Genomic DNA, 23,798 nt, shown 5'->3' with positions numbered 1-23,798 from the left:
TTATTTATATATTTTTCTCATTTCACTTCACCAACTAAGGGTACTTTCACACTAGCATTATTCTAGGATGATACTGGATGAGATGGATCCGGTATTTCACCGGATCCGTCTAATTGATTCAGGAAAAAAAAAGCTTTCTGTTTGTATACTGATTGCTGGATCCGGCAGGCAGTTCCATTGCCGGAACTGCCTGCCAGATCCGAACAATGCTAGTGTGAAAGTATCCTTAGACTATTGCGTTCTGATCCATCACATAAAATTCAGATTAACAAAACATTGAACTTAAGGCTGTAATGTAACAAAACACAAAAAAAGTCAAGAGGGGGGAATACATTTGCAAGGCACTGTATGCATGCTCAGTAAAGCATGCAGACATATTAGAGAATCAGAAGAGACAGATGTCAGCCGAATGTGGGCTCGGACAACAGTTACCGTATCTCATTTGTATGGCTAACCTTTAGAAGATAAAACCTCAATTTGTATCTTCACAAAGGGTTGCCAAACCTGAAAAACAATGCCCATAAAGCTAAAGAAAAACTAGAGCTGCTGATATAAATCACTATATATGCACAATATAATTGTTAATATTTCTGAACATGAGAAACCTGTAGCAGGCAATATGTAATTTATGGTTGCGATGTAAATCACCTTCACTCTTGTGAGTGTGTGCCAAGCAGAGGGTCTCCCTCTATGATGCCCATGATGATGTTTCATTGTGAAGAAGTTTCATGTGCTAATTTTCTTTAAATAGATAAATTCCATTTTAACGAATGACCAGCAGTTCTTCCAATCACTAATAACCATAGACTGAGGACACCATCAGTCATTTATTGGTTTAGTCATTTGTCAGAGATGCGAATAATGTGATAAATTATTCAGTTAATCAATATATCAGCTCTGTAAGAGCTAGTGGTCAATAATGTATGGATCAGCTTACTCCTGAGCACTATCTTTTGATTGCTACAATATAATGTATATACATGAGGTACATCACACCATACAGTACAAAGATTTATCATGTAAAATGATCGCTACTACTCTGCTCCTCATATGTAGCTCAGGACATTTAGCTGAGGAACATGCAGAAAGATGGCAGGTCATCTGTTCACCATGGAAAAAACGATCAAATTAGAAACATGCTTGCTATTAGGATAGATAGATAGACAGATAGATAGATAGATAGGTAGATAGATAGATAGATAGATACCTGTAGATACCAGATAATAGGTAAATTGCTACTAAATTCTGTAGCAAGATGTGAGATTGAGCAGTAGATAGATGGATAGATCGTCAGACAGACTTGCAAAACATAATTGTCATTATTAATAGGTAGTTCTATTAAATGAGCTAAAACCATCTAGGGCATGGTTATTTTTGATGAGCACAAGAAAAAAGAATTATGCTAGGGTCTCTAAGGCCTTTCCTCAAAGCCCTCCGTCAGGTTTCTACAGTAACTGGGCAGAATTTTATTGATGTGTAAATTAGACGGCTGTTTCTCTAGGCAGGTGCACTGACTCTACCTAACAGAGCTTTTATGTATTGATGTTACTTTTGTGTTATTCCTGACAGCTTCCATTATGTGGTTCACAGGCTTACTCAGCAATCAGATAATTATACTCTGCACTTTTATGTGGAAAAAGGTATTAGACATTCAACTTTCAGCACTGGAGAGATTGAATTGAAGCCAATTTCTTTGTCCAAAACTACACATTTGTAAATTATCCACAGAATGCAGTGTGCAAACAAATACTGAGAAAAAGAACACATGGTTTGTTATAAATGGGAAAGTATTTGGCTTATCCCTTACTGCTGGGGTCTCATGTGTGACTTAATGACAAAAAAGGCCTATATATATTAATAGTGCTCATTAAAGGGGTTGTCCAGCCTTTACTAAGTGATGGCCTGTCCTCACAAGGCGCCATCACTAACTTATCGGTGCGAGGTGTTGGACCCGGCTGATCAGTTGTTTAGCTGTAGCTCTGTTGCCAGAGGTCAGCACCGAAAGTACTCAACACCATCAACCATGTAGTGGAGAAAGCGCAATACTAATTTGCTCCTCCCATTTAAGCTCTGTCTATTATAAGGTTGACTGTGGTATATAGTTCTATCGATCAACTAGTGATAGCCTAACTTCAGGCCTCAGGTCCCACCTGTTGGTCATGATTCGAGAATATCCTACAGAATGAATACCTGTTCTAAATCCTGATGCATTGACACTAATTATATCTCCTTCTCAATACTAAGGAAATCCTGAAAATGTGACCAGCAGGTTGGCCGTGAGGACTGGAGTTGAGGAACACTGCCCTACACAATTTGACACTGTCAGCACTGATTGGATAGTCTCTGAGTGTTTAGGGACATACTCAAAACTAAGTTGTCAATTTATTAATATATGTCTAGAAGGAATAACTGAAGAATAACATACTAAGTGGCTTATGTCTGCCATAAATTATCTGTACCAAGACATGGATCACTTTCTGCGGTTCTTTATTTGTACCCTTTCTCTAGCCTCTTTCTTTTTTAGTCCATAGAGATCTGTCATGCCTTAATTCATCAAATCAGTATTTCTATAGACCTAGCATAACATGACAGAGTTACTGATGATGTGATATCATTTGTTTTTACACATGCACGTGAAATTGATTAAGCAAATTATCTGAACTCTCTGAAGTCACATATTACCACAGCTATGGGATATGCAATCTTCGAACACAAAGAGCATTTGATTTAACTTGTCTCTTGCCATTCATCAGGGATAATAGTGGTCATAATGATTTATATAAGATAATTAATAGATGAGGGTTTGTTTGAAGAAACATCAATTACTCAGGCCAGATGTGTGTAATTAAAAAAGGAAATATAGTGGCATTCTGACCAGTGCCCGTTGACCCCAAGGTGTGAGAGGACCATAAGATTGACTTATAAAATGTAGCATCAAAGTCTGAAATCATTTATTAGAGGAAGTAGCCTCAGCAGTGATTCATTGCTTACAGATGTGACCGAGTGTCTTCAATAAAGTGCTTTTTTTATGCACAAAGTTGTTGTTACATGTTATGGTAATTCGTAAAATAAGATATTCATTTTCCACAAAATATTATATGATGTTGGCAGTTCTTTGTATATAGTGAGTCATAGTCTTCCATTTACCATTAACGATAACATTAATCATGATCCATAAGGATAACAGCTGAGGTCAATTAAGTGCCTGGAGGAGGTCATGGAGGAGTCACTATTTCCAGTTGTGGAAAAACACATATATACCATAATAGCTATTACATGTAGACCCATAAACTGACATTGGTTAGTTGTCCGGTTTATTTCATGAGCCTGAAGAACAATTCAGACCTGGGCATGGTCCATATGGCTTTGATCTGTTTCTTCTACTGAGAGACTAAAGGCTTTCTGGAGAAGGAACCATGTGAAAAACATTCTGTATCAATGTATTCTGCAACAATAAAAGACCACAGATAATCTTCTTCTGTAATATTTCCATCCCTTACACTGTATATAAACTGTAGATCTGAACTTCGTACTGTGAGCCGTACATGTGTCCCTTACAATTTCATTTTAAGAATCGTAGACTCGCAGCTGGGGTCTATCCAGCTGGGAGGATGCCATCATTGCATGTTTATTTTTAAAGAGGGTATTCCTCATAGACGCCTTGTAATGCTACAATTCTCTAAGGACCCTCTTTACTGTAAAAAGCAAGTCTTTTCTAAGTGGAACGAATGTATAAAAGTTGGCACAACTACCCGGAAGCTGCTACAACGTGAGCTTTCCGTTGGTAAACTAAGCATTCAGTTTCATTTATATTATTGTATAATAATGCTGTTGATATTGTATTTCATCTGGGGCTTTTTGAAATCTTGAGGCCATGTATATTTTATACTATGTCACTAAATGGACCATACAGTACATTGATTTGTTCTTTTGATTAATGGTTTACTCATCAGTATATAACTAACTGAGTCTGTTCCACTTGAGTGTACCAATGTGATGTATAATGTATATTTTCTTCTCCATGCATTCTATAGGTTACAGCAGAGCTCCCAATCTTTTTTTAGGTCATATGTCAAATTATATTAAAAGTCTATTAAAGATATGACAAAGTGATTTGACTCCTACCCAAGTGTTAGTGCAAAGTTCTAGTAATGCTATAAGCTAGTGCAACTAAAGCACAGTAGTATATAGGACCACCAAATACAACAGATCTACATGAAGAGGGTCCAAGCCAGTTAGGGAACATTGGGTTGCATACTACAACAGAATTGACTATAGCAGCATACTTACCAATGTTTCAGCTGGTAAAATCAGGACATCTAATCTCCCCCTCTGGGAATGCCCATTGCCGGAGCACCAACTTATGGGTGAGGTTTACACAAGCTCCGCCAAATTCTGAAAGTCCGAGCAAATTTGGGACAATTGGCAACTCTGTAGCAATGACTATTAATTCACACTTTTGATTTCTAAAAGCAAAGGTTTCATCTTTCTTAAGTGGCCTCCACCATAATTATAGATGGGAATGTTCTCCACCATTCAAGACCACAGTGGTCCAAGTATTTGGATGTATAAGAAATGAATGGATTTTCTTATATGTAATGTACTGCACTATTTATCCATGATTATAATGTCCCTAGTAATTAAATAGAATGGACTATAACTATTGTTTTTGCTTTTTATTTTATTTTTGGTCTTGTTTTTTTGTTTGTTTGTTTTCAAGGTAAATTCTAAGTTTGCATTCCAATGTTTGCTTTAAAGTTCAAGGTAAAACTGTGATATGTGCTGTGTTTTCTAACACCATAATGTGTTCCTTTCTTTCAGCCTAGGCTTTAAGACAAAGAATATAAAATAATTGAATGTGTTTTATGTACTGTTGTTTCCTTACATTGTAAGTGTGTAGCAATTACAAGCACTTTTGTGTTTTTTTTCCAGCAGGCGCAACCTGGTGCAGAGTGGCGCTTCTCACAGGCTCAGAGACCCGGACCTAGTGGGTGAGTAGATCTTCACATGTGGGTGTTAATATATAGAAATTATTTATGATTACTGAATTTTCAGTGGGTGAATTTCATTGATCAATGAAGACAGTGTAGACAGTCTAGTTGCTGCCATTTTATTCTTTATTACCTCTACAGCCTACTGATAATTCCAAGGAAGTCAACTTTTACATAAGGGTTCTATTGCAAGGGAAAATAATCAGGACAATTATTGGGGAGGAATGCTTATTGCTGATAACTGGTCCACAAAAACATACTGCCAGTCACCCAAGCTAACACTCGGGTGATCGCATCTTTCGTGCAACATCTAAAATCATTTGTGAGTAGCATATTGCCTTATGTAGCAGGAACGTGCTACCAACAAACAATTAATCTGCATGGGGATGAATGATCACAGTAACAATCGTTCATGCTCATGCAAAAGGGATGATTGCTGCATGTGAATGCAGCTGGAATAGCAATGATAATGCTCAGGTTGTTGTCGATCATTGCCCTCAGCGTCAGCCCATCTAAAATGTCCCAAACCTTCTCAAAATAGGACTTCATGTACTGAATAATACTGCAGAGAGGCATTAATATGAAAATATGATCATATTTTCTCTGAGTTCTCTGCATTGTGCCATTTAATTATTATTCCTCATGGAAGCTTATAAATACACCCACAATTGGGCTTGGGCTCTCTGGATCTAACAGAGCTTCCTTCTACATTCACTCTTAAGTACATCATGGTATTTTTTATCATTGCACACGCATGACATATTGACACTAAGGTCAACTGGGTTCAATATGAAATGACTTGTAAAAAATATACCCTGGGGCAAGTGACTGGCTCCAAAATGATCTCCAGATGGGATTATTTTGTCAGAGACTCAGCACACCAGAATATCCTCTGTAAGGTTATGTCCACATAGGAAGGAAAATCACTGCAAAATTGTGGAAAACCTGCAACTGAATCTGTAAAAAATAACATGTATTTACTTGCACTTAAAAGGGGTTCTCCCACAAATAATATTCTACAGCTTTCGAACCAGCACCTGGATCTGAATACTTTTGTAATTGCATGTAATACAAAATTTATTATAGCTGCTGAGGTGAATGAAATCTATCAGTATAGCGCCACCTGCTGTTTGCTCATTTTCTAATTTCTCAGTCCTGCTCATTGACATGGAAGCACATGCTCAGTTCCATCCTTCAACTGCCACCAGCTGCAGCAGAAGGACATATTCTCCGATAAAGGACATGCCCCATGAGCTGCCAGCTTGAAATAAATCTAGCAGAACAATTAGATCAATGAATGGGGAGATCTCTGGATCCATGTGAGGTACAGGACTGGTTCTAGCTTTGTTAGAAAGAGATTGTCATGTACTAGATTGTGTATGATTTTCATTTTTTACATTAATCATGGGATAACCCCTTTAAGCAGGCCATATACATTAAATAAATGGCAGTTGAGCTAATTTTGGAAGTCAGGGGGTCCGAATGCAAGGGAGATAAGGATCTGGCAATTGGATTCAAATTGTCTGATCTTTTTGATGTTTGGAAGTATGGCAGCAAATTTCTCCCAATTCATAACACATGCACACAAGAAGGCATGTGTTAGGGAGGATTGGAAAAAATAGCTGTTGGCCAAACAAGCATTTAACCTACAGATATCTCATGTATGTGTATGCCCAACCTTTCACTCACCTCTTTGTGAATATAGCTGAACATATACAATATACAAGGTGCAATTGACCCTATGATGGATGTTCAGATACAGAAAACAGGATAATTGAGCTGCTAATTATGGATACTGCATGTTCTGTTCTCTTAGTTTGTATATAGTCAATATATTGGGCGAAGTTGCCAATATGTGTATGCAGAACAAATTTAGTACTGTTTACTGAGCTGTGAATTTAGGTCATTGTAAGTATTCACAGGGTCTTGCATCTACACGTCTACTTGGTACTGATCCTGTAGGTTCTTTTTAACCCCTTCCAGCAGAAGCCAGTTTAGACCAAATACTGAAGCTCCGGTAAGAGTTTGGGTGTAACTGTATGCCAAATTGCGGAAGCTATCCTGCAATCTGAAAGTACACTTACACCTATATGTGGGAAGGAGCTCATTATGCATTGATGCTTGAGTACAGGAAATCAAGATTTTACATATATCAGACCAAGCAGAATGAGGTTGCAGTCAATGGTGAATGCCTTTCAATAACTAAAATATAACAGAAGTAACCACCACCATCTTGGAATTAAAACAGGTAAAACAAGTGCATAAACAGAATACAATAGAACTCATAGGACAACTCACGTGGCATAGGACAATTGTATTGCAATCCACTGAAAAAATGTCCCTTAAAATATTTCACTGAATATGCTAAAAATCTGAAAAAGTCAAAATCACAATGACCATTAAAAGTATGACAGTGACAGCTGATATAGGCAATATAAATAACTAAAAACACTACATAGATCACCAATATCAATCATGTGGAGGCTGCAAACCTCAATTAGCCTGCTTGACCTTGAGACCTTGCAGCTGTAATTTTTATTTCACTGCCATGTGGATATTAAGAGAGCAAAGTAGTAGGTCCCTATCACTAATGCCTCATTCAGATGTCAGTGTTCGATCAGGGATTTCAATCAGTGATTGTGTGCCAAAACCAGGAGCGAAACACAAAGGAGGAGCAGATCTTTCCCTTATACCTTATGTCTGTGGAAGCTCCAATCCTGGTTTTGCCTCACAATCACTGATGGGAATCACTGACCAAAAAAATGACACGTGAATGAGGCTTAAGTTATGGTACATTTATATCTTCAGTACCTGTAGGTATTGTTAAGATATCTGAATAATATCCTTAAAAACACTATAAAGCAGGGGCATAATGATTGCTGTTGCAGAGGGTGCCGCAAGTGCTTTTTTTTAAGTGCAGCGGCCGGGCCCTCCCTATATTTTAAGTGCAGCTGCACTGTGCTGAGTGTGCTCTATTTTACTCCTGTCAGCGTGAGACCCGCCGCGGGAGGTCACGGGTCTTGCGGGATCACACTCCGCAGGACGGGATTGTGCACCAAAGTGATCGAACTCATGCCTGCGCAGCCTGCAAGTACGGAGCGGATCAGTGAAACAAGTACTTAGAGGTAGTTAAGTCTTTTTTTTTTGTATGCACACACCGGCTTCATAGCGAAGGGGGGGATTTGGGGTGATTGGGGGTGATCTGTGTGGCCGGCCCGGCACTAATGTCTGAATTCAGAAAGGGGGGGCCCGCGCCGGCCATATGAGGGCAGGGACAGCAAATAATGAAGGGGAAAAATGAAAATGATTCTGAAATATATACAGAGAGGGGCAAAAAATTAAATATAAAGAGGGAGTGGGGGCAACCACTGACAAAACTTTGGCAATAATAATCATGAGCACCGCTGTGCCCTGCCCCAGGCCATATAAGGGCAGGGCACGGCACTGGCAGCAAATCCCTCATAGGGGCTCGGCCCCGGGGGCAAAATCATTAAATATATAGGGACAAACAAAGAAATATATACAGTGGGGGCAAAAAATGAAATATATACATAGGGGCAAAATGGATATATATATACAGAGGGGGCAAAATATATATATATATATTTACAGAGGGGGCAAAATAAAATATATACGGTGAGAGAGAGTATAGTATAGTGGCCGGAGGCTCGCGGGGGGCCCCAAATGAAAGTTTGCCCTGGGGCCCATGGAACTCTAGTTACTCCACTGCTGAAAGGGGTTATCCCATGATTAATGTAAAAAAATGAAAATCATACATAATCTAGTACATGGCAATCTCTAGCTAGAACCAGTTTGTACCTCAAATGGACCTAGAGATATCCTCTTTCATTTCTCTAATTGTCCTGCTAGATTTATTTTAAGCTTTCAGCTTAGCGGGCATGTCCATTCTCAAGGGTGTTTACTTTTTGCTGCAGCTGCTGACAGTTAAAGGATGGAACTGAGCATGTGCTTCCGTCTCAGTGAGCGGGACAAAGAAATGAGAAAAAGAGCAAACAGGAGGTGCCGCTATATAGATAGAATAACTCAATAGCTATAATATATTTTTAATTAAATGCAATTACAAAAGTGTTCAGATCCAGGTGCTGGTTTATAAACTGCAGAATATCTTTAAGGGATAACCTCTTTAAGGCTTGTTTACACTGGCCAATTATCAAGCCAATTATTGTAAATGGGCTTTCATACAAACTCTTTTTCCTAATAATTGCCACATATAAAGGTGTCACAGATGACCTGGATGAATAAGCAAACACTCGTTCATTGGGTGAAAGCATTGTTGAAGTGGACACCAAAATAATCATTTCTGGGCTGCAGATTTTCTTGTGTTAACAGCAAATTTGTAGGGGTATGAGTGATTGCAGTAGCGATCAATCCTCCCCATACAGAGGAGATGATTGCTGCATGTAAATGTTCTCATCTCCAATCACGATCAGGCAATTATTGGGAACAAATGGTTCATTCTCAATAATTGTCTGGTCAGTCTGCCCATGTTAAGGGGTCTTAAGCCCCATTGAATCATTGGATTAACCCTAACTTGATCTTCCAAATGCAGTTTCTCTGGTCGATAAACCAGTATTCATGAATAGGATTTAAAGAAAGAAACACAATACGGGGAACCTGCCCCTTACCAGCTCAATCAGAGAACCACAATATCCACAAGGCTGACGGCGTGTCACGGTGAGCAGAGACTCTTGAATCCAAGTGAGAAAAAAATCCCAGCATTGCCGTATTCCAAACTGGTCACTTTATTGGAAGAAAAAAACACCCAAGCAATAAAAAACATAACCTTCTTGATGAGTTTCGGGCACCCAGGCCCTTTGCCAAAAGAATGGTATTATCATCAAAAACCGGAGTTAAAATACATGTTGGAAAATAGATTTACCTATCATAAGAAGACACGTTATCAACAGTGATGAGCAGCAGGGGCAATATTCGAATTCGCAATACTTCCCCATTATTCGAGAATTCGTGATCTCCAGTCATTATTTTATTAATTGCAAAAATTGGCAATCGGGAAATTTGTGATAAAAATTCACGTAAAAATTTTGCAATACGAAAATTTGTGATCAACACTACTCCTTAAGTCAAATATATTGCAGCCTTCTCATTGGGCCACAAGCAAGAAGCAGTGAGTGTTCATTGGTACTGATGAAAAAAAATCTAGAATATTCACGATTACGAAGATATAGCATTATATTCTAAATATTCACAAATTCTCGAAGTGCCAATATTCGAGAAAAAAATTTGCCATTAGAATTTTTGCGATCAACACTAGTCATCAACAGGCGTCTCCTTCTCCCTGGCTGTGCCACTATCCAATCACAGTGGAGAGTGTCACAGCAAGGGAGAAGGTGAGCTTTTTTTTTTCTCCCTGGCTTGTGACGGATGACTGCACAGCCAGGGAGGAGACGCCCATTGAAAAACCCTGGTGTCTCCTCCTTCCTGTACCGATTATCATACTGAGCGGGAAAACTGCAGGGGGGCACAGTGGGGCGTAGAAGCGATATTTAAAAAATCAGGCAGGGTGGCAGCAAGTACCCCCCAAGTAAAGGTATTTATCTCAATTAATAAAAAAAACATGAAATGTCCTCTTTAAATTAGCTGCAGGATAACAGGCATCTGTGAATAGAATGTGCTTCAACAACTCAACCTTTTAGCAACACATTAAATACCTTTCTGTACAATTCTTGAATAAATCTCATCTTGGTACAGTATGGGAATATATTTATTTATGATGTTGACAACCTGTCTGTACTCCTTATTACATACTGTAATAAAAACACCTTTCTTTTCGGCCTGGCTCATACGTGTACTCCTAGAAGATGAGGCCAATAAGTCCCTCCTCCTAGTTCTGGAGGCATATTCAATGCCTCGATCCAATGACCAGGTGGGATATTCTCTCGCTAAAAAATGACTAGAGATTCTTTGGCATTCACTCTGAAAAGTCGCATCATGTGAACAGTTACTTCTAGACCTTATAAACTCACCCTTCTGAATATTTTTAATAATATGTAACGGATGACAAGATTTCGCATGTAGTAAAGAATTACCCGCAGTGGGTTTAGTGTAATATCATGATTATACGCAGTAAGCGACAAATCCAAAAAATGTATATTCGTTGTGTCATAATTTAAAGTGAAACTCAAGTTACAATTATTGTTATTGATAAAGGTTCCAACAGAAATGATGTCTTCTTGGCAACCCCCCCATATAAGGAGGAGATCATCTATAAATCTGCCATACCATATTAGATGTGTTGAGAAGGGATTATCTTCTGAAAAAATATGACTCCTCCCACCACGCCACAAAAAGGTTGGCTAAAGAAGGCGAGGATTTGGCTCCCATAGATGCACCTTGCACCTGTAAAACTTTTTATCAAACACTAAATAATTGTGTTTCAGCAAAAAATCAACTGAGGACAAAATAAACAGTTTTACTTCATTATTGTAAGAACTGTAAGGCCTCTTTCACACGGGCGTCATGTTTTTTGCCGGTGCGAGGCCCCTTTCACACGGGCGAGTTTTCCGTGCGGGTGCGATGCGTGCGGTGAACGCATTGCACCCGCACTGAATCCTGACCCATTCATTTCTATGGGGCTGTGCACACGAGCGGTGATTTTCACGCATCACTTGTGCGTTGCGTGAAAATCGCAGCATGCTCCTCTTTGTGCGTTTTTCACGTAACGCAGGCCCTATAGAAATGAATGGGGTTGCGTGAAAATCGCATGCATCCGCAAGCAAGTGCGGATGCGGTGCGATTTTCACGCATGGGTTCTAGGTGACAGTCTATTCACTGTATTATTTTCCCTTATAACATGGTTATAAGGGAAAATAATAGCATTCTGAATACAGAATGCTTAGTATAATAGTGCTGGAGGGGTTAAAAATAATAAAAAAGTTAACTCACCTTCTCCTCTTGTTAGCGTAGATCCCGGTCTGTTCTTTAGCTGTGGCTAAAGGACCTTTGATGACGTCAGATCACATGCTCCATCACCACGGTGATGGACCATGTGATTGGAGCATGTGATCTGACGTCACCACAGGTCATTCAGTCCACAGCTAAAGAACAGACCGGGATCTACGCTAACAAGAGGAGAAGGTGAGTTAACTTTTTTATTATTTTTAACCCTTCCAGCACTATTATACTATGCATTCTGTAGTCAGAATGCTATTATTTTCCCTTATAACCATGTTATAAGGGAAAATAATACAATCTTCAGAACATCAATCCCAAGCCCGAACTTCGTGCATTTTCCCGCAACGCACCCGCCTCTTATCCGGGCAAAAAACATGACGCCCGTGTGAAAGAGGCCTTACTGTTCAGGTGATGCGACAGAGCCTGTAGTGCCAATTCTATCGGTATGCTGGAATACAGAGAGGCAACATCACAAGTTACCCAATAATAACTGGATTTCCACTGAATGCCCTGAATGCCCTAAAGGCTGCAAGATCAGATCCACCCACTGACCTATTCTTTCATTCAAAGAGCCTATACATGCAACTATAGGTCTCGTGGGAGAGCCCCATTGAATCATTGGATTATAGTTTTTTGCCCCCACTGTATATATTTCTTTGTTTGTCCCTATATATTTAATGATTTTGCCCCCGGGGCCGAGCCCCTATGAGGGATTTGCTGCCAGTGCCGTGCCCTGCCCTTATATGGCCTGGGGCAGGGCACGGCACTGGCAGCAAATCCCTCATAGGGGCTCGGCCCCGGGGGCAAAATCATTAAATATATAGGGACAAACAAAGAAATATATACAGTGGGGGCAAAAAATGAAATATATACATAGGGGCAAAATGGATATATATATACAGAGGGGGCAAAATATATATATATATATTTACAGAGGGGGCAAAATAAAATATATACGGTGAGAGAGAGTATAGTATAGTGGCCGGAGGCTCGCGGGGGGCCCCAAATGAAAGTTTGCCCTGGGGCCCATGGAACTCTAGTTACTCCACTGCTGAAAGGGGTTATCCCATGATTAATGTAAAAAAATGAAAATCATACATAATCTAGTACATGGCAATCTCTAGCTAGAACCAGTTTGTACCTCAAATGGACCTAGAGATATCCTCTTTCATTTCTCTAATTGTCCTGCTAGATTTATTTTAAGCTTTCAGCTTAGCGGGCATGTCCATTCTCAAGGGTGTTTACTTTTTGCTGCAGCTGCTGACAGTTAAAGGATGGAACTGAGCATGTGCTTCCGTCTCAGTGAGCGGGACAAAGAAATGAGAAAAAGAGCAAACAGGAGGTGCCGCTATATAGATAGAATAACTCAATAGCTATAATATATTTTTAATTAAATGCAATTACAAAAGTGTTCAGATCCAGGTGCTGGTTTATAAACTGCAGAATATCTTTAAGGGATAACCTCTTTAAGGCTTGTTTACACTGGCCAATTATCAAGCCAATTATTGTAAATGGGCTTTCATACAAACTCTTTTTCCTAATAATTGCCACATATAAAGGTGTCACAGATGACCTGGATGAATAAGCAAACACTCGTTCATTGGGTGAAAGCATTGTTGAAGTGGACACCAAAATAATCATTTCTGGGCTGCAGATTTTCTTGTGTTAACAGCAAATTTGTAGGGGTATGAGTGATTGCAGTAGCGATCAATCCTCCCCATACAGAGGAGATGATTGCTGCATGTAAATGTTCTCATCTCCAATCACGATCAGGCAATTATTGGGAACAAATGGTTCATTCTCAATAATTGTCTGGTCAGTCTGCCCATGTTAAGGGGTCTTAAGCCCCATTGAATCATTGGATTAACCCTAACTTGATCTTCCAAATGCAGTTTCTCTGGTCGATAAACCAGTATTCATGAATAGGATTTAAAGAAAGAAACACAATACGGGGAACCTGCCCCTTACCAGCTCAATCAGAGAACCACAATATCCACAAGGCTGACGGCGTGTCACGGTGAGCAGAGACTCTTGAATCCAAGTGAGAAAAAAATCCCAGCATTGCCGTATTCCAAACTGGTCACTTTATTGGAAGAAAAAAACACCCAAGCAATAAAAAACATAACCTTCTTGATGAGTTTCGGGCACCCAGGCCCTTTGCCAAAAGAATGGTATTATCATCAAAAACCGGAGTTAAAATACATGTTGGAAAATAGATTTACCTATCATAAGAAGACACGTTATCAACAGTGATGAGCAGCAGGGGCAATATTCGAATTCGCAATACTTCCCCATTATTCGAGAATTCGTGATCTCCAGTCATTATTTTATTAATTGCAAAAATTGGCAATCGGGAAATTTGTGATAAAAATTCACGTAAAAATTTTGCAATACGAAAATTTGTGATCAACACTACTCCTTAAGTCAAATATATTGCAGCCTTCTCATTGGGCCACAAGCAAGAAGCAGTGAGTGTTCATTGGTACTGATGAAAAAAAATCTAGAATATTCACGATTACGAAGATATAGCATTATATTCTAAATATTCACAAATTCTCGAAGTGCCAATATTCGAGAAAAAAATTTGCCATTAGAATTTTTGCGATCAACACTAGTCATCAACAGGCGTCTCCTTCTCCCTGGCTGTGCCACTATCCAATCACAGTGGAGAGTGTCACAGCAAGGGAGAAGGTGAGCTTTTTTTTTTCTCCCTGGCTTGTGACGGATGACTGCACAGCCAGGGAGGAGACGCCCATTGAAAAACCCTGGTGTCTCCTCCTTCCTGTACCGATTATCATACTGAGCGGGAAAACTGCAGGGGGGCACAGTGGGGCGTAGAAGCGATATTTAAAAAATCAGGCAGGGTGGCAGCAAGTACCCCCCAAGTAAAGGTATTTATCTCAATTAATAAAAAAAACATGAAATGTCCTCTTTAAATTAGCTGCAGGATAACAGGCATCTGTGAATAGAATGTGCTTCAACAACTCAACCTTTTAGCAACACATTAAATACCTTTCTGTACAATTCTTGAATAAATCTCATCTTGGTACAGTATGGGAATATATTTATTTATGATGTTGACAACCTGTCTGTACTCCTTATTACATACTGTAATAAAAACACCTTTCTTTTCGGCCTGGCTCATACGTGTACTCCTAGAAGATGAGGCCAATAAGTCCCTCCTCCTAGTTCTGGAGGCATATTCAACGCCTCGATCCAATGACCAGGTGGGATATTCTCTCGCTAAAAAATGACTAGAGATTCTTTGGCATTCACTCTGAAAAGTCGCAGCATGTGAACAGTTACTTCTAGACCTTATAAACTCACCCTTCGGAATATTTTTAATAATATGTAACGGATGACAAGATTTCGCATGTAGTAAAGAATTACCCGCAGTGGGTTTAGTGTAATATCATGATTATACGCAGTAAGCGACAAATCCAAAAAATGTATATTCGTTGTGTCATAATTTAAAGTGAAACTCAAGTTACAATTATTGTTATTGATAAAGGTTCCAACAGAAATGATGTCTTCTTGGCAACCCCCCCATATAAGGAGGAGATCATCTATAAATCTGCCATACCATATTAGATGTGTTGAGAAGGGATTATCTTCTGAAAAAATATGACTCCTCCCACCACGCCACAAAAAGGTTGGCTAAAGAAGGCGAGGATTTGGCTCCCATAGATGCACCTTGCACCTGTAAAACTTTTTATCAAACACTAAATAATTGTGTTTCAGCAAAAAATCAACTGAGGACAAAATAAACAGTTTTACTTCATTATTGTAAGAACTGTAAGGCCTCTTTCACACGGGCGTCATGTTTTTTGCCGGTGCGAGGCCCCTTTCACACGGGCGAGTTTTCCGTGCGGGTGCGATGCGTGCGGTGAACGCATTGCACCCGCACTGAATCCTGACCCATTCATTTCTATGGGGCTGTGCACACGAGCGGTGATTTTCACGCATCACTTGTGCGTTGCGTGAAAATCGCAGCATGCTCCTCTTTGTGCGTTTTTCACGTAACGCAGGCCCTATAGAAATGAATGGGGTTGCGTGAAAATCGCATGCATCCGCAAGCAAGTGCGGATGCGGTGCGATTTTCACGCATGGGTTCTAGGTGACAGTCTATTCACTGTATTATTTTCCCTTATAACATGGTTATAAGGGAAAATAATAGCATTCTGAATACAGAATGCTTAGTATAATAGTGCTGGAGGGGTTAAAAATAATAAAAAAGTTAACTCACCTTCTCCTCTTGTTAGCGTAGATCCCGGTCTGTTCTTTAGCTGTGGCTAAAGGACCTTTGATGACGTCAGATCACATGCTCCATCACCACGGTGATGGACCATGTGATTGGAGCATGTGATCTGACGTCACCACAGGTCATTCAGTCCACAGCTAAAGAACAGACCGGGATCTACGCTAACAAGAGGAGAAGGTGAGTTAACTTTTTTATTATTTTTAACCCTTCCAGCACTATTATACTATGCATTCTGTAGTCAGAATGCTATTATTTTCCCTTATAACCATGTTATAAGGGAAAATAATACAATCTTCAGAACATCAATCCCAAGCCCGAACTTCGTGCATTTTCCCGCAACGCACCCGCCTCTTATCCGGGCAAAAAACATGACGCCCGTGTGAAAGAGGCCTTACTGTTCAGGTGATGCGACAGAGCCTGTAGTGCCAATTCTATCGGTATGCTGGAATACAGAGAGGCAACATCACAAGTTACCCAATAATAACTGGATTTCCACTGAATGCCCTGAATGCCCTAAAGGCTGCAAGATCAGATCCACCCACTGACCTATTCTTTCATTCAAAGAGCCTATACATGCAACTATAGGTCTCGTGGGAGAGTGAAATACCTCCTTGTGGACTTTGAGCAGTGAGTGGAATATAGGAACAATTGGTCTCTCATTTCTTCATTCAAAACTCCTAGAGACTTACACTGAGCCAAAAATGTGGCAAGGGAGTCTCTGATTTGTGGGGTAGGGTCACAAGGTAATTTGCGATAGGTGGAAGCATTGCATAAAAGTTCTAGGTTCAGTTTCTTATAAAGTGCAGAATCCAGAACAACAGCCATACCCCCTTATCTGCTGCACGCACTACTATCCTTTCATTATTCTTCATGTCATAAAGGGCTGATTTCTCATTTTTAGTTAGGTTATTAACATGCTCATTATTCAAAGAGGTTTTATAAAGACTAACTAAGGCTACTTTCACATTAGCGTTCGGGGCTCCGCTTGTGAGTTCCGTTTAAAGGCTCTCACAAGCGTCCGTCCAGCCCTAATGCATTCTGAGTGGATGCAGATCCGCTCAGAATGCATCAGTCTGGCAGCGTTTGCCCTCTGCTTCGCTCAGCAGACGGACACCTGAACGCTGCTTGCAGCGTTGGGGTGTCCGCCTGGCCGTGCGGAGGCAAACGGATCCGTCCAGACTTACAATGTAAGTCAATGGGGATGGTTCTGTTTGAATTTGACACAATATGGCTCAATTTTCAAACGGATCCGTCCCCCATTGACTTTCAATGTAAAGTCTGGACGGATCCGTCTGAAGCTACTTTCACACTTAGAATTTTTTCTACAATATAATGCAGACGGATCCGTTCTGAACGGATCCCATCGTCTGCATTATATTCCCTCATGGATTCAGACTCCAAATGCCAAAATAGCACTGGACAATTCATCCTGATATAATAAAGAGGGCTGTCCCATAGAAGTATGCAATTTATTTTCAGGATACAAACTATGTCACGCTTATTTCCTTGGATTCATCTGCCATATCCATTAAAGAAAAATGTCTCTTAAGGGTTAATAAATGGGAGAAACGATTGACATCCACGATAGTCCCAAACAAATCAAAATGACAACTAGGTGAAAAGCCCAGTCCTTTGCTCAAGAGCAGGCATCCTTAAAATGCGGCACTCCAGCTGTTGCAAAACTACAACTCCCAGCATGGCCAAACATCCTACAGGTATCAGCCTACAGCAGGGCATTGTGGGTGTTGTAGTTTTACAACAGCTGGAGGGCCGCAGTTTGAGGATGCCTGCTCAAGAGTGAGATATGATCATCACTCAATATCTGGGCAGAAAGATTGAGAACATTGTTTATTTGTGACTCCTTGAGGAACCTTGACCTAACCCTTAAAAATAAAAACGGTGTCAAAAAAGACATTTTTTGTCACCTTACATCGCAAAAAGTGTAATACCAAGCGATCAAAAAGGCCATACGCACCCCAAAACAGTACCAATCAAACCGTCATCTCATCTCACAAAAAATGAGACCCTACCTAAGACAATCACCCAAAAAATAAAAAAAAATTATGGCTCTCAGAACATGGAGACACTGAAACATGATTTTTTTAAATTAAAAAATGCTGTTATTGTAATTTTTTGTCACCTTACATCACAAAAAGTGCAATAGCAAGCAATCAAAAAGTCATATGCACACTAAAATTGTACCAATCAAACCGTCATCTCATCTCGGAAAAAATGAGCCCCTACATAAACCTAAAAAAGAGAAAACTATGGGTTTCAGAATATGGAGACACAAAAAAATTTTTTTTTTCAAAAATGCTTTATAATGTAAAACTGAAACAAACAACCATATTTGGTATTGTTGCATCCGTAACAACCTGCTCTATAAAAATAGTACATGATCTAACCTGTCAGATGAACACTATAAATAACAAAAAATAAAAACGGTGCCAAAACAGCAATTTTTTCTTACCTTGCCTCACAAAAAGTGTTTAGAGCAACCAAAATCATATGTACCCTAAAATAGTACCAACAAAACTGCTACCTTATCCCGTTGTTTGCAAAATGGGGTCTTTTTTTGGAGTTTCTACTCTAGGGGTGCATCAGGGGGTCTTCATATGTGACATGGCAACTTAAAATTTTCTTAGTGAAATCTGCCTTCCAAAAACCATATGGCGTTCCTTTCCTTCTGCACCCTGCCATGTGCCAGTACAGCAGTTTACAACCACATATGGGGTGTTTCTGTAAACTACAGAATCAGGGCAATAAATATTGAGTTTTGTTTGGCTGTTAACCCTTGCTTTGTTAGTGGGATTTTTTTTTATTAAAATGGGAAATCGGCCCAAAAAGTTAAATACTGAAATGTCATCTCCATTTTCTATTAATTCTTGAGGAACACCTAAAGGGTTGACAATGTTTGAAAAATCTGTTTTGAATACCTTAGCCACCTCCCGACCGCCTAACGCACCGATGCGTCTGGGAGGTGGTTGATTTACTCCTCCTGGACGCATCGGCGCGTCATCTCGCGATACCCGAGATTTCCTGTGAACGCACGCACACAGGCACGCGCGCTCACAGGAACAGAAGGTAAGCGAGTGGATCTCCAGCCTGCCAGCGGCGATTGCTCGCTGGCAGGCTGGAGATGTGATTTTTTTTAACCCCTAAAGGTATATTAGACGCTGTTTTGATAACAGCGTCTAATATACCTGCTACCTTGTCCTCTGGTGGTCCCTTTTGTTAGGATCGACCACCAGAGGACACAGGTAGCTCAGTAAAGTCGCACCAAACAACACACTACACTACACCCCCCCCGTCACTTATTAACCCCTTATGAACCCATGATCACCCCATATAAACTCCCTGATCACCCCCCTGTCATTGATCACCCCCCTGTCAGGCTCCGTTCAGACGTCCGTATGATTTTTACGGATACATGGATACATGGATCGGATCCGCAAAACACATGCGGACGTCTGAATGGAGCCTTACAGGGGGGTGATCAATGACAGGCGGGTGATCACCCATATAGATTCCCTGATCACCCCCTGTCATTGATCACCCCCCTGTCATTGATCACCCCCCTGTAAGGCTCCATTCAGACGTCCGTATGATTTTTACGGATCCATGGATACATGGATCGGATCCGCAAAACACATGAGGACGTCTGAATGGAGCCTTACAGGGGGGTACACTGCCCTGGCAATTTAGGGGCCCAAATGTGTGAGAAGAACTTTGCAATCAAAATGTGTAAAAAATGGCCTGCGAAATCCGAAAGGTGCACTTTGGAATATGTGCCCCTTTGCCCACCTTGGCTGCAAAAAAGTGTCACACATCTGGTATCGCCGTACTCAGAAGAAGTTGGGGAATGTGTTTTGGGGTGTCATTTTACATATACCCATGCTGGGTGAGAAAAATATCTTGGTCAAATGCCAACTTTGTATAAAAAAATGGGAAAAGTTGTCTTTTGCCAAGATATTTCTCTCACCCAGCATGGGTATATGTAAAATGACACCCCAAAACACATTCCCCAACTTCTCCTGAGTACAGAGATACCAGATGTGTGACACTTTTTTGCAGCCAAGGTGGGCAAAGGGGCACATATTCCAAAGTGCACCTTTCGGATTTCGCAGGCCATTTTTTACGCATTTTGATTGCAAACTACTTCTCACACATTTGGGCCCCTAAATTGCCAGGGCAGTATAACTACCCCACAACTGACCCCATTTTGGAAAGAAGACACCCCAAGGTATTCCGTGAGGGGCATGGCGAGTTCCTAGAATTTTTAATTTTTTGTCGCAAGTTAGTGGAATATGAGACTTTGTAAGAAAAAAAAAAATAAAATAAAAATCATCATTTTCCGCTAACTTGTGACAAAAAATAAAAAGTTCTATGAACTCACTATGCCCATCAGCGAATACCTTAGGGTGTCTACTTTCCGAAATGGGGTCATTTGTGGGGTTTTTCTACTGTCTGGGCATTGTAGAACCTCAGGAAACATGACAGGTGCTCAGAAAGTCAGAGCTGCTTCAAAAAGCGGAAATTCACATTTTTGTACCATAGTTTGTAAACGCTATAACTTTTACCCAAACCATTTTTTTTTTTTGCCCAAACATTTTTTTTTTATCAAAGACATGTAGAACAATAAATTTAGCGAAAAATGTTAGCGTTTTTTTTGCAAAATTTTACAGCTGAAAGTGAAAAATGTCATTTTTTTGCAAAAAAATCGTAAAATTTCGATTAATAATAAAAAAAAGTAAAAATGTCAGCAGCAATGAAATACCACCAAATGAAAGCTCTATTAGTGAGAAGAAAAGTAGGTAAAATTCATTTGGGTGGTAAGTTGCATGACCGAGCGATAAACGGTAAAAGTAGTGTAGTTCAGAAGTGTAAAAAGTGGCCTGGTCATGAAGGGGGTTTTAGCTAGCGGGGTTGAAGTGGTTAAAGGGGTGTAGTTTCTAAAATGTGGTCATTTTTGGGTGGTTTCTATCATGTATGCCTCACAAAGTGACTTCAGACCTGAACTGGTCCTTAATAAGTGGGTTTGGGAAATTTTCTGAAAAATTTCAAGATTTGCTTCTAAACTTCTAAGCCTTCTAACGTCCTCCCCCCCCCCCCCCCCCCAAAAAAAAATGTCATTCACAAACTTATCCAATTATGAAGTAGACATATGGGGAATGTAAAGTAGTAACTATTTTTGGAGTAGAGAAATAGAAATTTGCAAAATTTTCCAAATTGTTTGTAAATTTGGTATTTTCTTTATAAATAATAATGACATTTTTTGACTCAATTTTACCACTGTCATGAAGTACAATATGCAACAAGAAAACAATCTCAGAATGGCCTGGATAAGTAAAAGTGTTTTAAAGTAATTTCCACATAAAGTGACACGGGATTTAAGGTGAAAAGTGGCTCGGTAGTGAAGGGGTTAAAAGGGTATAAAAAATTACAACAAAAGTTACATTAGGTGGCCAGATACATCTACACAGGAGCGTAACTACTATAGCGGCAGACCCGGGGACTGCTATGGGGCTTAGAGCAAGAGGGGGCCCAGTCGAAGTTGGGATTATCCCCTCTTCTACTGGGGGTGAAAACTTGGTCAGGACTCTACCCTCTAAAATAAAAACATTTAGCAAATGAAGCAATTAAAAAATTGAAAAGGGTTTAGGCAGAAACCCTTCTGTCCTGTGCAATGGGGACCTTACATCTCTATGTACGCCACTGCATCTACATCATGCATATACCCACAATTTTCATTAAATCTAATCCTAGCCTTTAAAATGAAGATATAAAGGCTGAAATGTGTGTAATTTAATGAGCAATCATAAATACTGTTATAGTTACTCATTGTTCAACTAAAGCTGTCAAGATAGAGATAATTAATCTTCTATACAAATGAACTTGGTTCAATGGTGACTGACACTATTGCCCTATTACCATGGGGCCTTAGGGTTATAAAGGACCCACACTTATTTTAACCGCTTTAAGTCCGCCCATAGGATATAAACGTCCTATGGGTGGACCTCTATTTCTGAAAGCACGTTTTAAAACGTCCTTTCAGAAATAGCAGCTGCACGCTAATCGTGCAGCTGCTGATCGGGTTGCCCGCTGTCAGTGACAGCAGGGCAACCCAGAGAGAAGGCAGGGACAGTGCCCAGGTGTCCCTGCCTTCCGGATCGCTGCAGACACAGCGCTCACCGAGCGCTGTGTCTGCAGAGTAGGAAGCGCTGTGCGCTTCCTGTTCCGGCCTGGCGGTCATGTGACCGCCGGGACCGGAGCGTGCAGGAGCTGTGTGAGGTCTCTCACAGACCTCAATCAGCCCTGCACTGAGGCTGTACAGCGCCGAATCACGCTGTACAGCCTCTCTGGGGGGTGCATTTCCACTGTAACTGGGGCTACTATGTCAGCCCCAGTTACAGGAGAAATCAACAGTGAAAAAGTGAAGCAAATGTCCCCCAGAAGTCTTGTATGACCTTATGGGGGACGAAAAGTGTAAAAAAAAAAAAAAAAAAGGGTTGAAAAATAAAAAATAAAAAAAAGTTTCACATGTAAAAAAAAAGGTCCCCAAGTAAGGAATAAAAAAAAAAAAAAAAAATTGAAAAAATAAAATAAAATAGACATATTTGGTATTGCCACGTCCGTAAAAACCAGCTCTATAAAAATATCACATGAGCTAACCCCTCGGGTGAACACCGTAAAAAAAAAAAAAAAAAACGGTGTCAAAACAAGCAATTTTGTCACCTTGCATTACAAAAGGTGCAACACTAAGTGATCAAAAATGCGTATGTCCTACAAAATGGTACCAATAAAACCGTCACCTCATCCCGCAAAAAATAAGCCCCTACATAAGAAAATCTCTCAAAAAATAAAAAACTATAGCTCTTAGAACATGGAGACACTAAAACATCATTTTTTGGTTTCAAAAATGCTATTATTGTGTTAATGTGAAACAAATAAAAAAAAGTATACATATTAGGTATTGCCGCGTCCGTAAAAAACAGCTCTATAAAAATATCGCATGAGTTAACCCCTCAGATGAACACCGTAAAAAAAAAAATATAAAAACTGTGTCAAAACAAGCAATTTTTGTCACCTTGCATCACAAAAGGTGCAACACTAAGTGATCAAAAATGCGTATGTCCAACAAAATGGTACCAATAAAACCGTCACCTCATCCCGCAAAAAATGAGCCCCTACATAAGAAAATCTCTGAAAAAATAAAAAAACTATAGCTCTTAGAACATGGAGACACTAAAACATCATTTTTTGGTTTCAAAAATGCTATTATTGTGTTAATGTAAAACAAATAGAAAAGTATACATATTAAGTATTGCCGCGTCCGTAAAAACCAGCTCTATAAAAATATCACATGAGTTAACCCCTCAGATGAACACCGTAAAAAAAAAAAAAAAAAACTGTGTCAAAACAAGCAATTTTTGTCACCTTTCATCACAAAAGGTGCAACACCAAGTGATCAAAAACGCGTATGTCCCACAAAATGGTACCAATAAAACCGTCACCTCATCCCGCAAAAAATGAGCCTCTACATAAGAAAATCTCTCAAAAAATAAAAAACTATAGCTATCAGAACATGGACACATTAAAACATAATTTTTTTG

General features: G+C 39.9%; 4 protein-coding genes and 2 pseudogenes across 26 annotated transcripts in view; all 6 read left to right on the top strand.

Annotated features, from left to right (window-relative positions):
- Positions 1-4,991, top strand: part of LOC122928293 — a 72,452-nt pseudogene extending 67,461 nt beyond the window's left edge.
- LOC122928287 (protocadherin gamma-C5-like) overlaps positions 1-23,798 on the top strand; it is a 369,082-nt gene that overhangs the window by 328,842 nt on the left and 16,442 nt on the right. For 15 of the 23 annotated variants that reach the window (XM_044280991.1, XM_044280993.1, XM_044280990.1 and 12 more), the window contains one exon: positions 4,933-4,991. In XM_044280991.1, the coding sequence (XP_044136926.1) occupies positions 4,933-4,991 (59 nt within the window). The remainder of the gene's footprint in view (positions 1-4,932; positions 4,992-23,798) is intronic. The other 8 variants (XM_044280983.1, XM_044280982.1, XM_044280971.1 and 5 more) reach the window with 1 other exon arrangement.
- The window catches only part of LOC122928292 (protocadherin gamma-C5-like), a 127,224-nt gene that overhangs the window by 97,974 nt on the left and 5,452 nt on the right, over positions 1-23,798 (top strand). Inside the window, 1 exon segment of the mRNA XM_044280997.1 lies at positions 4,933-4,991. The gene's annotated coding sequence lies outside the window, so the exon portion shown is untranslated.
- The window catches only part of LOC122928290 (protocadherin gamma-C5-like), a 203,558-nt gene that overhangs the window by 174,311 nt on the left and 5,449 nt on the right, over positions 1-23,798 (top strand). Inside the window, 1 exon segment of the mRNA XM_044280995.1 lies at positions 4,933-4,991. The gene's annotated coding sequence lies outside the window, so the exon portion shown is untranslated.
- LOC122926009 overlaps positions 1-23,798 on the top strand; it is a 401,881-nt pseudogene that overhangs the window by 372,635 nt on the left and 5,448 nt on the right.
- The window catches only part of LOC122928291 (protocadherin gamma-C5-like), a 237,847-nt gene that overhangs the window by 208,616 nt on the left and 5,433 nt on the right, over positions 1-23,798 (top strand). Inside the window, 1 exon segment of the mRNA XM_044280996.1 lies at positions 4,933-4,991. The gene's annotated coding sequence lies outside the window, so the exon portion shown is untranslated.

Source organism: Bufo gargarizans, chromosome 2 (genome assembly GCF_014858855.1).
Source record: "Bufo gargarizans isolate SCDJY-AF-19 chromosome 2, ASM1485885v1, whole genome shotgun sequence".
NCBI lineage: Eukaryota > Metazoa > Chordata > Amphibia > Anura > Bufonidae > Bufo > Bufo gargarizans.
This window is presented reverse-complemented; position numbering and strand designations above follow the sequence as displayed.